At 34.7% G+C, this 14,236-nt stretch overlaps 2 protein-coding genes across 2 annotated transcripts in view; both read right to left on the bottom strand.

Moving 5' to 3' along the window:
- Positions 1–7,446, bottom strand: part of hipk3a (homeodomain interacting protein kinase 3a) — a 53,223-nt gene extending 45,777 nt beyond the window's left edge. The window contains exons 1-2 of the mRNA XM_059536646.1: positions 7,044–7,446; positions 2,812–4,012 (exon numbers count right to left, since the gene is read on the bottom strand). Of these exons, the coding sequence (XP_059392629.1) occupies positions 2,812–4,010 (1,199 nt within the window). The 5' untranslated portion in view covers positions 4,011–4,012; positions 7,044–7,446. The remainder of the gene's footprint in view (positions 1–2,811; positions 4,013–7,043) is intronic.
- A 1,563-nt stretch (positions 7,447–9,009) lies between these two features.
- On the bottom strand, positions 9,010–13,215 carry tcp11l1 (t-complex 11, testis-specific-like 1). The gene is given in 12 exon segments (XM_059536194.1): positions 9,010–9,492; positions 9,576–9,725; positions 9,728–9,747; positions 9,830–9,978; positions 10,846–11,006; positions 11,159–11,295; positions 11,358–11,436; positions 11,439–11,557; positions 12,563–12,571; positions 12,626–12,757; positions 12,852–12,984; positions 13,065–13,215. Coding segments are annotated over 12 exon segments (1,437 nt in total). The 3' UTR covers positions 9,010–9,295.
- Between the last annotated feature and the right edge of the window lie 1,021 nt (positions 13,216–14,236).

The following is a 14,236-nucleotide window of genomic DNA, read 5'->3' as shown; positions in this document are numbered from 1 at the left end:
GAAATATCACAGTATACAGAAGCATACACAAATTTAATTACCAACATATTTTGTTTTCGTTTTCAGCTAAATGAAAACTTTAATTTTGGCTCCGCTGTTAACAACAACAACAAAAACAATAATATTTTGAAGCATCATTAATATTCAGTGACAAATTTGTCTGAACTAATGTCTAAAATACACTGGCATTTGTTCATTAACTTCTACACAATATCACTTGACTGGGGTGAAAATTAAGCTAAAATTATAAACCAAAACAGTTTAAACAGTTTAACAGGAAAGCAAAAATATCCTTCTGTGCAACTGAACTGAAAACATAAGTACTACATCGTTGTACAAAGATTAGCCTAAATAATTTTTTTATAGGTTTCACTCAAACTATCACTCTTCTAATCATAAAAATGAAAAAATGTTTGATAAACATACAGAGAGACACCAGTTCTAAAACAGCTTGAAATATAAAAAACAGCTCTGTTTTTTGAAAACACCTGCAAAATTTCACTTCCTGACACTTCCTGCTGTAAGTACGAAAAATAAATGCTTGTCATGACAACCTCACATACCACAGTGACTGTTAACACAACGAGATCTGCCCTAAATTTAGGTGAGCCAGAGCTGTGCTGGGAACAAGCTATGGATTCCTGTGACATCGATTCATGCCGACAGAAACAGGGGACAAATGGAAAACAGAAGCACACACTGCCCTTTTCCCCCACTTTGGGACGCACACGTTACAGATATAGAGATATAACATGAGGCTTATGAAAAAAACAGCAATATCTGACACACAAATATATAAGAATCTTTTAAATTTGATGACTAAAAATAATAGGTCTGACAAAATACTTGAACACTAACAGTTAAGTGTAATCACTTGTGGGGTTTTTTAAGAACAAAATGTGCAATTTATAAACAAACAGAAGGGGAAGATGTTAACAATGAAGTTAGTGTTTTATATTACAATGATGTTAAAAAAATTACAATGCACATTTACAAACCACTCAAAATAACTGCACATTGAGTACATGTTGTTCGTTAAAATTATTCATTACTTATGTAATGATTTAACACGAACACTATGTTACGAGCCATAAATAAATTCCCAGAAAAAGGGAAAAAAAAGCAAGAGTGAATGATTATTCATAACCTTCTATAAAAACATCTGTTATGACACTCCGTTTGAGTGCATAGACATGTTCCTCCGTGCATCTCATTCCCATGCAAAGCGACACATTCACATGTGCCACCTGCATGGGCTGTGAGTTCTTACAGTTGCAGGCATCAAACTGTGGCTGTGCCAAAGTACAAAGAGTTCAAATGGCCTATTTAAACTAGCGCCTAGTTCCTCTTTATCTTGTTCGCTGATAGCTTCCCTACAAACAGAGCACGTTTACAGAGACAGACCTTACTCCACACCGCAATTACACATTATGTTCGAAAACCTATTCGTATGCCTTTCAAGTGAAAAAAATGTCTTAAAGGAACAGTTCATCCAAAAATAAAATAATTTACTCAAACATACACTGACTGTTCTAAACCTGAATTATCTTCTTATTTAAGATGTTTTGAAAAGTGTTTTTGTTCACACAGTGAAAGTTACGGAGTTTAATGTTGTCTTGGAGCCCAAAAGAAATAAAATAATGCATACCATTCAAATATTTGTGGTCTGTATGATTTTCAGATGATTTTGAAAGTATATTTATAAAAATAATAATAATAATAATAATCAATGAAAAATACAGTAAAACCAAAAGTAATTTGTGAAATTAAATATTTCAATTTAAACTAATCATTTTCTATTTCTATTATTTCTGTGATGCAAAACTGAATATTTAACATCATAATTCAAGTCTTCAGTGTCAAATCATCCTTCAAAAAACAAATTACGCTGATTTGCTGCTAAAGAAATATTTTTCTAAAGTTGCTGCTTAATATTTTTGTGTAAACTGGGATTCATTTTCTTGAGTTCATTATTGAGACGAAAGAAAGCTCAAATGTTTAAGACAGCATTCATTTCAAATATAAATTATGTGTAACATTATAAAATGTCTTTATTGCCACTTTGGAGCATTTAATGCATCCTTGCTAAATAGAAAATGTAAAAAAGAAAACTAATTATTATTATGGACTCCAAACTTTTGAACGCATAACAATGCATAATGTATTGTGCAATGTATGTTCTGAAAAAGCAAAAAAGTGATACATCTTTAGAACAACATGAGGTTAGGTGAATTATCCATTAACTACAATACAGACCGAAAGCATGAAAGGATATTTTGGGGTTAAAAAAATACTAATTAAATTTGACAGAGAACTTAAAACACAAACATCTGGAATGTTCAAATTTAAGACTGTTTCCATGTTCTTCCACATCCCATGAATCACTTCAGCAAACCACATTCTTCCTCAAGAACTGCCAACCACACAGAGACACAAAGTACAGCCATCACAGACCGAACTGACCCCATTAGAAAAAAAACAAATGAGAGGGAACCAAACTAGTTGAAAAGTTAGTGCATCTTTATTATTTTTTTGGCGTTACATAAAGTTATTATGGGAGTAGCTCCATGGCGGTTACAAAGTGAGTTTACCTTCAAACTCTGACAAAAGCTATAGACAGAATTACATAACTGTCCTGACAGGAAGTGCGGCTTAAGTAAAACTTCCTCAGTTCGACTTCCTCCAAACGAACACCACAAATTATATCTTTATACTTGCCACAAATTCCAAAAAGTCTATTTATGCTTAAACACAGACATGACAACCGATAGTCAGCCTATTACAGGAAACAAAAAAAAAAGCACAGCTTACCTGTAGTAGCGAGACTGCAGGTACGTCGAACACACAGCTTTGGAGACGTGGCTGGCAGAGCCAAAGTCAATCACTTTCACACGGAAGGGCTGCCTCACGGGATCTACCAGCATAATGTTCTCTGGTTTAAGATCGGCATGGATCAGGCCCAAGCTCTTGAGCTTCTTCAGCGCCGTGGCCACCTGTTGCAGAACGGGCCTAATCATCTTCAGCGGCAACGGACTGAACTTGTTCTGCTTGAGGAAGTCGTACAGGTTCTGCTCCAGCATCTCAAACACCAGACAGGTGTGGCTTCTGTGCTGGAAGCACTCGAAAGCCCTCACCAGGCTGTGCTCATCGGCATTCTCCCCACTCAGTCGGGCCAGGATGCCCACCTCGATCTGGCCCTGGCGGGCATACGATGGGTGGTTCTTCAGTATCTTCACCGCCACAATCTCATTAGTGCCTCGCTTCCAACATTTGACCACCTGACCGAACGTACCACGTCCCAAGAACTCCAACACTTCATAGGTGTGCTTCATGGAGCACAGCACTTCGTGTTGGACCAACTGATAGTCGCCGTCACCTGTCCCGCTCACGGCTCCCGTCCCGGTTGCGTTCTGCTCGGGCGGGGCCACACCTACTGCGGTCGTGCTCCCAACGTTTGTTTGCAACATGGCAGGTAGAGTCGAATGCTCCTCTACTATCTGCATGATGCTCTTACCATTCTCAAGCTCCTCCCCTTTGCATTTAAACCCACATCTTTGGGTCCCGTCGAACAAATTCAAACCACTGTTCCTCTCCGGCCCTTCTGGAGCACCGCCACTGCTTATACTACTACTACTTTGGCTGTTTTGGCCACTGTCTCCACTTTCTTCTTCAACTGCTGCAGCCACTCTGGAGAAATACTGAAGGTCGCCCTCCGATGCCACACGTTTGTATGGTGAGGAAGCCCTTCCAAAGAGCTCCTGTGGAGCTGTATCAGTGTGTTTCGAGATGTCCCGTGCAAGGCAGGGTCTCTCGCTAGTCAAAGGTTTGATTTTCGATAAAGGTATAATATCCGTAGGGTGTGCAATGCCTAGATTCACACCGACCACATAAGTGCGAGGTATCTTCTCATAGTAAACACAGCTGCTGGGATCGATTTCCTTCGCTCTGCAAAAGGCACTTGTCTGGGGTTGATAAACATGTGGTGGGCAGACCGTAACCTGTGAGGCCATACCTATAAAGGACAGAGGGGAAGAAAAGTGTAAGCCTGTGTTAGCCATTTTTTCACAGATGTGGTTGACATTTTTATAGTCACAATCATCAAAACAAAACCTTGCTATTATAAGACACTTAAAATAAGCAACACGGATCGTTGAATGAATTTAATGAAAAACAAAAAACAAAGAAGAACTCACTAAAGCCTGAAGGGAAAACTTACAAAGCTCCAAAAGCATTGTTAGTGTAACATGAGGATGCATGATTTGGAACAAGGAAACAAAAACAAAAAAACAAACTGTTTTTATTTATATTTTTTATTTATAGTTGTATTATACAACTATAAATAACACAGATAATAATAATAATTATTATTATATAAAACAATAAGTTATTCAAATATGTAATAAGACATTTTACAACATTACTGCAAAATAAAAAAGTAAAAGTAAATTTACAATAATTAATTTTACTGTAAAACTGTTAAATTGCAATAATATCCTGGCATGAATATTCTTTGCATTTAATGATTCAAATATCCAAAAATAATACATTTTACTGCATTACTGTAAAACAAAAGTATTTAAGTAAAATTCTAATGTATTTTACTGTAAAACTGTCAAATTCCAATACTAATATTCATGCTTTAATTTCTTCATTTTTAAACACTGAACAATTCGATTTTTATTTTAGCATAAAGGTTCTTGTTTCTTCGTTTCTAAACTTCTCATAAAAAAAAAAACCAAACAAAAAAAAAACAGGTGAAATGTTTGGCGAGTGTTGCGTTTCAAAAGCACATTATAAGCAAAGCAACTGCAGTAATTGCAGAAATACAGATTGTGTAATGTAGTAATTCTGAACTGAGACACTAAACACCGTTATGCAAATTAATTAACACAGCATCACGTTTCACTATAATACACGCAAATATGTTTGCTTAATCTCAGCCTTTGCACTTTGATTAAGAAGCCAAATAGCGATTCTAGCGATTTTAGTTTTGATTAATTGCTCAGCCCTAGTGTGCAATAAAACCAGTGATATCATATTAGCAGATTCAGACAGACAAGTGACCAATGGGGATTAGCTGTCTTAGTTTCGTGGGAGACAGACTAGCCCTACTTATGCTGGCACAACATATGGCACAAGTTCAGACACGAGGACAGGTGTGGCTCTTACACACCCACATACTAACTCTATCACACACTTATAAGCCTGCTAACACTCTGGCACACTAGGTTGGATTTCCTAACAGCAAATATTGAGGTTATAACACATAAAAGGGGTGCAAACATGTCATGTTGTTTTATGGGCAATGCACATCTGATGAATTTCACTTCCCGAGACGTTATAAAACGCCTCATTCATACACACTACCATACCAAACTCCAGGTTTAAATCATGCATTTCAATTATGTCTATATTCCCAACTGTGTAAACAACATCTAGGCGCGCAACCAGAGACTGACTCAACAACTTTAAAAGGACAGTCCCATCTGGAGGAGTGTTTTTGTGAGGTCTGTCCCATAGTAGCGTAATCCCCCAGTAGCAAGGAGGTTTTGGGTTACAGGCCTCTCTACTGTTTTCAAACGCCACTGTCTTCTGCTATAAGCAGGTGGTGACTGACCTTTCCCCATGTCAAGACCTTATGGGGTTAGGCACAGGGAAAACACCTGGTGATACTGCAACTGCTTGGGCTATAAAAGTTTAATGGCAGGAAATGATTGGGAAGTAAGCTTTACTGAATTGACAGGCACAAATTTTCCAGTGATTGAAAGTGATAGTAATATCAATGAGGAACTTACAATACTCCCGTTTCATTATGTTGTAATGCATCATGTTGTATAAAAAAAAAAACATAAGGGAAACATTTCTTTGGAATACTGAAATGGGGTTGAATGAAGTTCCATAATTCTTCCATGATTCTTTTTCAAGTCCCACATACATTTTACATATAAAATAAACTAAAAAGGAATAATAATATATAAATGAAAAGAGGGTTTTCCAGAATTAACACACCTAGTAAAAATTACCTAATTTAAATAAAATATTTCACTATAAAATATTCTAGAATAAAACATGTATAAATGTTCTATATTTTATAGATCATATAAAACTAGTAATTAAGCTGAATTTGATTTAAAACTTAAAAAATAAATTAAAAAGAAAATTACACTTTTTTTGCCTTACCACATCATCCAAAAAAAAATTAAAAAATAAATAAATAATTACAAATAAATTACAAACAAATACAGCTAACCATAACCTGGGGGAGTTCCAGTTCTGGAAAATGCTTGAGATTTCCAGATTTTCCATGACAGTAGGAACGCTAAGCGAAGTTCTGGAAAGAACAAAACTTTCCCTGCAGAACATTTACATGAAATAAGCATTTTTCATATAATAAAGAACCGTTTATGACATCTTTCTGAACAAGCTTCTTTAGGAAGTGCATGAGAGATTATATTTCAATGTGTAGACAGGAAATGCAACTTGCATAGTACATGAGAGATTTTTAGGTGCAACTTTTGCTGAGTCTTACCAGCATACTGTCAAGTTACAGAAGAAAGGAGAAGTCAGCTGCTAACCGATTACCAGGCCTGTGCATTTGAGGAGGATTGAGTAACATGTCGCTGGATTGATTATAGCACAAGAACAACATCAGGCAAGTTTAAAACTCACAAATCATATGCACGAACACAAACAAAGCAAATGATTAATCCTTTAAAACATCATCTGAACTTCTTTACGTCATGTTTTTAAGCAGCAGGATTTGGGTAAAGTTAAAGATTATAGGGTTGGCTGGTTACCAGCAAGTCTACGCGAACATTTAAAGCTAAAAAAGATGCGGGACAAAAAAAAAATGTTTTTGTTTTTTAGTAAACCCAGAAGCTCAAGAGCTACCAGAACACACTGCATTCATGTTTTTGGTGTGGCGTGGCAACTTTTTTCACAGCAGCTGCGAGCTCGCGAACACAACTCCGAAGTCGAGTCTGATTCGATAGCTTCACTATTAACTATCAGATACGTTTACAACTCGGTAAAATCTTCCTTACCTTCACAGACAGCATTTGTGGTCGGACTGCGGGTTTTTTGTGAACATGTTCGGGTTTAATTCGCACCCTCTACATGCTCGAAGCGCTCGCGCTGCCATCTTGTCCTCTCGCTGGACGACGAGGGGAAAAAAACACAAGCTCCCTCATTTTCAACTGCGCATAACTCGCCTGCTAAGCCAGCCACGGGAACCGAACAGGGTCCAGCATGTAGTTAAGAATATCCGTTTCGGTCAGGGGAGGTTTTTGTCCTCATGTCGAGGACGTTTAAGTCCCCCTGGTTTGTTTCCTCCTGACAGGGACAGGCAAACTCTGTCAGCTCAACTCGCCTGGAGCTCTCTCAGCTGAGCGCTCGCTCGTGAACGCGCTCGCGCCGCTTCTTCCTGTGAGTCTGAGAGGGAATGAGATCTGCTGCTGTGTAGCTGTGCTGCCATGGACAGGGTTGGAGAGTCACCGCACGACACATGAGACGTGCACGGAACTGTTGTGTAGTGGCCCCTTCTGGTGGGTTAATTCTGTTTTGGACTAAGCAGAGGTCTAAAAAAAAATAAAAATAAAAATAAATAAATGTAATAATGTAATATGTAAATGTTATTAAAATAAATATTTGCATGCTTATTAAACATTTGTATACAATATAACATCATTACACGTAAATATTGCTATATATTATCATTTATCATCATATATAATCATTAATCATTTGCCATAAAATAGCTAAAAATGTTGCATTCCAGAATTAACAGATTTAATAAAAATATAATTTCAATTATTTAAATATAAAATTTTGCTTTAAAATGTATTATATAAATATGTAAATATTTTCTTTATTTTTTTTACATAATTACAAAACAGATTGAAATATCTGAAAGCAATGTAACTTGTAACTGTCAATTAACAAGTTGAAATAAAGTTACAATAATTATTGATAACATAAAAATCTTAACATATAAATTGATCAAAACTTATAAATTTTAATGTAGAATTTTTTTTATTTTTTTTTTAAGAGCAGTGCTTGGCTAAAGGCTTCACATTTTTTTATTTTACTGTAAAACTAAAATAAAATGGATTCAGATATATCTGAAAGTAATGCAACTTGTAGCCATTAATGAACAAATTTAATTTAACTTACAATAATTGATAAGTTGATAACTTAAAAATCTTTCATAAAATATAAAACAATGTAGTAATTAGTTAACGTATCTTAACACTTAAAACTAAATATAAATATAAAACATAGTTATTTATCATATATATAAAGTATATTTTGTATAAAATAATATTTTTAGAATTACAACATTTAAATTAATATTACAAACACTGATGTACTGTATTAATAACAAATAACATATACTTATTTTTTTAATTACAATTCATATTTTTTATTTCATTTTAAATATTGATATATCTGAAAATGATGTTTTGCTGAATTAACACATTTTATTTTATTTATTATTGATAGCTGATTAATACTGGATAAAACAAAATTAAATAGCATGTAAAATACCAAATGAGTAATAATAATAATAATAATAATAATAATAAAAAACAGTAAACACAATCAGTGCTTCTACACACATATTTTTATTGGGAGCCATGTAAAACATGCTCAGTGTTGATAGAAACATTGTTTTTAAAAAAAATCAAGAATACTCTAAAAAAGACCATGCTTGGTGCTTCAAGTGTCCCGTGAACATGGGAACAACATGGGAGTAGTAATCTGTAGGTTAAAATGAGCAGCAAAGACAAAAATACCTTAAATATGCACTTAAATATGGGTGGCACTTCACAAACTAAGGCACCAGTCAATTGCTGTACTGTACATCCTTTTCCTCACACAATAACACCTTTCCAGAAGTGATCAGGCTTCAACAGCAAATGTTTGAAAATACTTACAATGTTGTTGGAAGGGAATCTTTTGTAAAATGCAATAATTATTTTTCTATTTTGTTGCACGCAATAACGGTATTCGCGAGGTTCTCCTCAGTAAGCTATTCTAACAGTTATCAGTTATTGCCTAAAGTAATCCAAGCTTTAGGCAATTAAAATGTCTCGATACATTCATAAATATTTCCTGATATAGAACGCAATGAGAAAAGGTGAGGATTCTTAACCATTAAATAACAGTTAGTGGTAGCATGTGAGCTTCAGCTACTTTACAGACACTTTAATTTGCTCATAGCTACAGAATGTGAAAGCCAGGAACACTAGTGGTAAGTATTTCAGGTTTTATTTGCACGTCTAAACTTTCGCCTTTATTTCAGAATATGTTGGAGGATCTTGTGGTAGCACGGAGAGTAAACTAGCTTGTTGAAGGTCACCAAACGTTCCAGCTTAACAGCAATCTCCTCTAAGTCTTTGCTGATGGGTGTCAGACCTCCAGGGAGAGCTTGGGCGCACCGGTGGATGCTTGACTCCAGGAAGCCAAGAAGGTACGTCTGGATTCGGGAGTCTGATTGGGAAAGTAGATTTTTTGATTAGAGTTCTTCACTTCTAAATAAAATCCAACTGCTTTTTGGGTTACAACACGCATACCAATGACCTTGTGTATGGGGTTGTCCACAGACTTCACAGCTACAATTTGGCCTTTCAATGTGTTCTCTCTGTCAGAAGGAAATGGGGAAAAGCCATGCTGAGACAAGCATCCTCTGAGCTCCACACACAATTTCTCTGCAACCGCAGCAAGGTTTCATCTGCTTTAAAGGACCTATAAGAGAAAAGTACAATAGTTTTGTCTACAGAAGTGTAAAGGCTTTAGAAATACAATGTAATGTAATCTACAGACGTACGAAGAGTGCATCTCTGCTAACAGAATCTTAATGGTTTTCTTCAGTCTTTCCATGAGGCCTGGGAGTCCAGAAATGGCTTCACCGGCACTGTTATAGACTACCAGCAGGACTGAAGCCACCAGAAATCTGCCCTGATCCATGAGAAGAGTCTGTTTGATAACAGGAGAGAGAAAACAGAGGAAATGGTAAAAGAGTAGCTTTGGGATCAATGACACACACAAAAAAAAGTTTAAAACACAAGTTATTAGAAATTGACACTTTGTTTTCAGGTTGGTTTCATATTGTTTTGGGAGGAAAAAAATACCATTTAAAAGAAACCTTTACAATTAATGACTGAAAAATTTGTCATGTGGAGAAACCATTAAGTAAAATAAAATGCATTTTCCTTACACTTCAAATATATTTGAGTGTATGTATACATATTTATATATACAGTATTTACACACACACACACACACACACACACACGTTTAATTTTGTGAAAAGTGGGTTCATCCCATAGGCGTAATGGTTTTTATACTGTACAAACTGTATATTCTATGGCCCTAAACCTAACCCTAACCCTCACAGGAAACTTTGTGCATTTTTACTTTATCAAAAAAAAAAAACTCATTCTGTATGATTTATAAGCATTTTGAAAAATGGGGACATGGGTTATGTCCTCATAAGTCACCCTCTCCTTGTAATACCTGTGTCATACCCATGTCATTATACAGAGTTGTGTCCTGATATGTCATAAAAACAAGAGCACACACACACACACACACACACACATATATATGTATATATATAAATAATTAATTGTTAATATTCTTCATTATGATATCAGATCATTTGTTTCAAGATATTTTGGCCATATGCTGGTCAAAAATATCTAAAGTATTTTTTTCCACAAAAATGTATTTTAAGTTAGAAATTAGAAACTAGAGGTATAATATGTTTAAATTGCATTTATAATATTTTTCTTTAAATAAATGAATAGATCCAAATATCACTTATAACTAATAATACATTACCCTATCATGGTCCCATTTTAACAGGCGTAAATATGCATGATTGTGTATAGTTAGAAGAAGTTGAGTAGAGTTTGGTGTGCATGTTGCTCTTCCCTCCGTTCGTCCACCGGTAACATAATCCACTGTGTCCTGGAGCCATTTCTTTGTGAAATCCAAAGCATCTGCAAACATGAATACATAACTCAATTAAAGAGCTTAGCATTTACTAAAGTGCAAGCTTATCCATGTTTTTTTTTAATCCAATGTTATCCCTGCATAACATAACATTCATTGCTTTTATATAATTACTATACAGGTAACTGATTTTTCTTACTGGGTTGTTTCTCTGGGAACTCCTGGAATTTCTTCTGCTCATATTCCACCGACTGCTGTAAGAGGTGAGGTCGCAGGCTGCTCACAGCAAAGTTGGCCATGTCGATCTTCATTTTGTCCAGCACTGCAAATATAGACCTGCAAAGAAACATGGTTTTCTTTGGAGTTGGAGTCACGTGACCTTCACCTTGATGACTTACTTAAAAAGGGGCACAATGTCAGTGATTTCACGCAGATGTTTGATGTCTTCATCTCGGCAGGGTGCGCAAAAGGTGCCATCATGTCAATTATGAACTGGGCTACCTTACTGATGTCTAGAGCTCCGTTCTCAGCCTCCTGCTGGATCAATAAGAGGTCCAGAGCCTCTTTAATTTGGCCTCTCAGTCGGCTCTGTCCTGTCCTATATATATATATATATATATATATATATATATATATATATATATATATATATATATATATATAAAACTCCAAAAATAAAATAAAATACCAGTCAAACGTTTTTTAACAGTAAGATTTTTTTTTCATTTTTAAGAATTATCTTCTTCTCACCAAGCCTGCATTTGTTTGATCCAAAATACAGCAAAAGCAGTAATATTGTAAAATATTTTTACGATTTAAAATAACTGCTTTCTATTTGAATATATTTTAAAATGTAGTTCATTCCTGTGATTTCAAAGCTGAATTTTTAGCATCATTACTCCAGTCACGTGATCCTTCAGAAAACATTCTAATATTCTGATTTGTTATTCTTATTATTCCTCTTCTTCTTTTTATTATTATGTTGAAAACAGAGTAGAATTTATTTTCAGGTTTCTTTGATGAATGGAAAGGTCAAAAGAACACTATTTAACTGAAATAGAAATCTTTTGTAATATTATAAATGTTTTTATCGTCACTTTTGATCCATTTAAAGCATCATTGCTATTTCTACAAAAAAAATAAAAAATAATACTAATATATATATATATTTATATATATTTAATATATATATATTTTATATATATATAAATATGTATGATGTATAATGTGTAATTTTACAAAAGCTTTTTATTTCAGATAAATGCTGACCTTTGGAACTTTATATTCATTAAACAATCCTGAAAAAAAATGTGCTCAACTGTTTTAAATATTGATAATAATAATAATAATAATAAACAATGTTTCTTGAGCACCAAATCAGCATATTAGAATGATTTCTGAAGGATCATGTGACACTGAAGACTGCAGCAATGATATTGAAAATTCAGCTCTGCATCACAGGAATAAATGACATTTTAAAATATATTCAAATAAAAATCAGTTATTTTAAATAGTAAAAATATTTTAAAATATTACTGTTTTTAATGTATTTTAGATCAGATAAATTCCGGCTTGGTGAGCAGAAGAGAATTCTTTAAAAAACAATAAAAAACTTACTGTTCAGAAACTTTTAACTGGTAGTGTATATGTAATATTTAATATTAACATTTTCTTTACCTCTTTAATTTCACCAACCAGTATGATAGCATGGCTGTACGATGGTGGGTCCTCATTCAGCTGTGACTTAAGGCAATCCCAGAATGCTTTGTGCATTATTTCTTTGACCCATTTCTCCAAACTGAGCACACAGGAAAGATATGTTGAAACATTACTAAACATTCTCAAATAGCCCATTTTGACAGTCTCATGTTAACATTTATGGAGTCTATTACCTTCCCTCTTCTGGCTCATAAGGCTTGACTTGAAAAGCACTGTTCATTACTTTCTCATGAGCCAGTGCCATATTAGTGACTCCTTTGGCTGTCTCCATTAGCTCTTCCACTGACACAAACCTGGGTGGACTGGCTATGAGTTTTTCAATGCAATGTTAGCACAGTTAAAATTGCTATATATTTCTTATGTAAAGTAATCAATTGTCTCCTTACACTGGGGGCTGAGTCTGTAAGGACTTGGAGTATTTCTTCTGATCCTCTTCCGGATCATCTCTTCTGATGTTTCCATGGTGTTTTCTATCCCGTCCTTGTCAGTCTTGCTCTGTTTCTCATTGGAGGAGGACTCATCAGATTAATTGGGCATCTTCTGCTGAAAACAAAGAAGCTGAGAGAATAAACTAATCTGTACACAGACTACAGCATCAGCTGCTCGATTCAATTCCACACTAAAATGCCAACACTGAACATTTTCCGACAACAAGCTGAGAGTGAAGTTGTTTTGTTTTTATTTTAAAACAGGAGGAAAAGACTAGAGTGTCTTTTAAGGTGACAAACAATTGCTCTCTACTAGTAGCCTTTTTTTTTCTTCTATAAACTCGCTAGCTTATCTACATTGATTTGGTTTAGTGTGCTGTGACATAAACAACCAGCCCGATCTCATTACTAAAATCTCTGAGAGTCTGATGCTCTGTCGCATCTATCTGCACTCTAACATCCGACAATTCATTCATCCCAAATATTAAAAATTACTTAAGACTTTTTTTTTACAGCGTACCTTAATTAGTTAAAGCTCCGACCGCCCGTCTAAACGTTATGTTAATGCAACTGCACTTCGCCACATATAATCAAAATAACAGCCTGAACGTTTTGTTCTGGAGTCTGACTCTGGACGAATCTATACAACCTGATGCGTGTATTTACGGAAGTAGAGTTCACAACGCTTCTTTGTAGTTTTTTGAGATGTGACTTTCATTGACTCTAAAGCGATGTTTAGAAGCACAAAACTACATTTCCCAACAGAACGTCACTTTAGCCGCCCCCTAGCGCGTGTGCCTCGGAATGGTTAATAAATAAATTCCAGATTTTTTATTTAATTTATTAAATAATAATTATAATTAATTTAATTATCAAAGGCAATAAAGTCACAGTTGTGATTAAATGTATATATATATATATATATAGTTATATTTATAAAATTAAAGAAAACTTCAGTGTCTATTTTTTAAACAGTCTAATTAGTTGTACAAAAGTTGATCTTAGTTTCCTTTGAACCTGTAGTAATTCCTCAATATTCAGGCTTTTTTTTTTCTTTTTTTTTTAACTAAGTCATGCCAAAAACGTGTAAAAATATGTTGTTACTTGTACAAAACTATAAATGGTACAAA

This window comes from Carassius carassius, chromosome 43, assembly GCF_963082965.1.
Source record: "Carassius carassius chromosome 43, fCarCar2.1, whole genome shotgun sequence".
Lineage (NCBI taxonomy): Eukaryota > Metazoa > Chordata > Actinopteri > Cypriniformes > Cyprinidae > Carassius > Carassius carassius.
The sequence above is the reverse complement of the archived record's forward strand: the minus strand, read 5'-3'. Positions and strand labels throughout refer to the sequence as shown.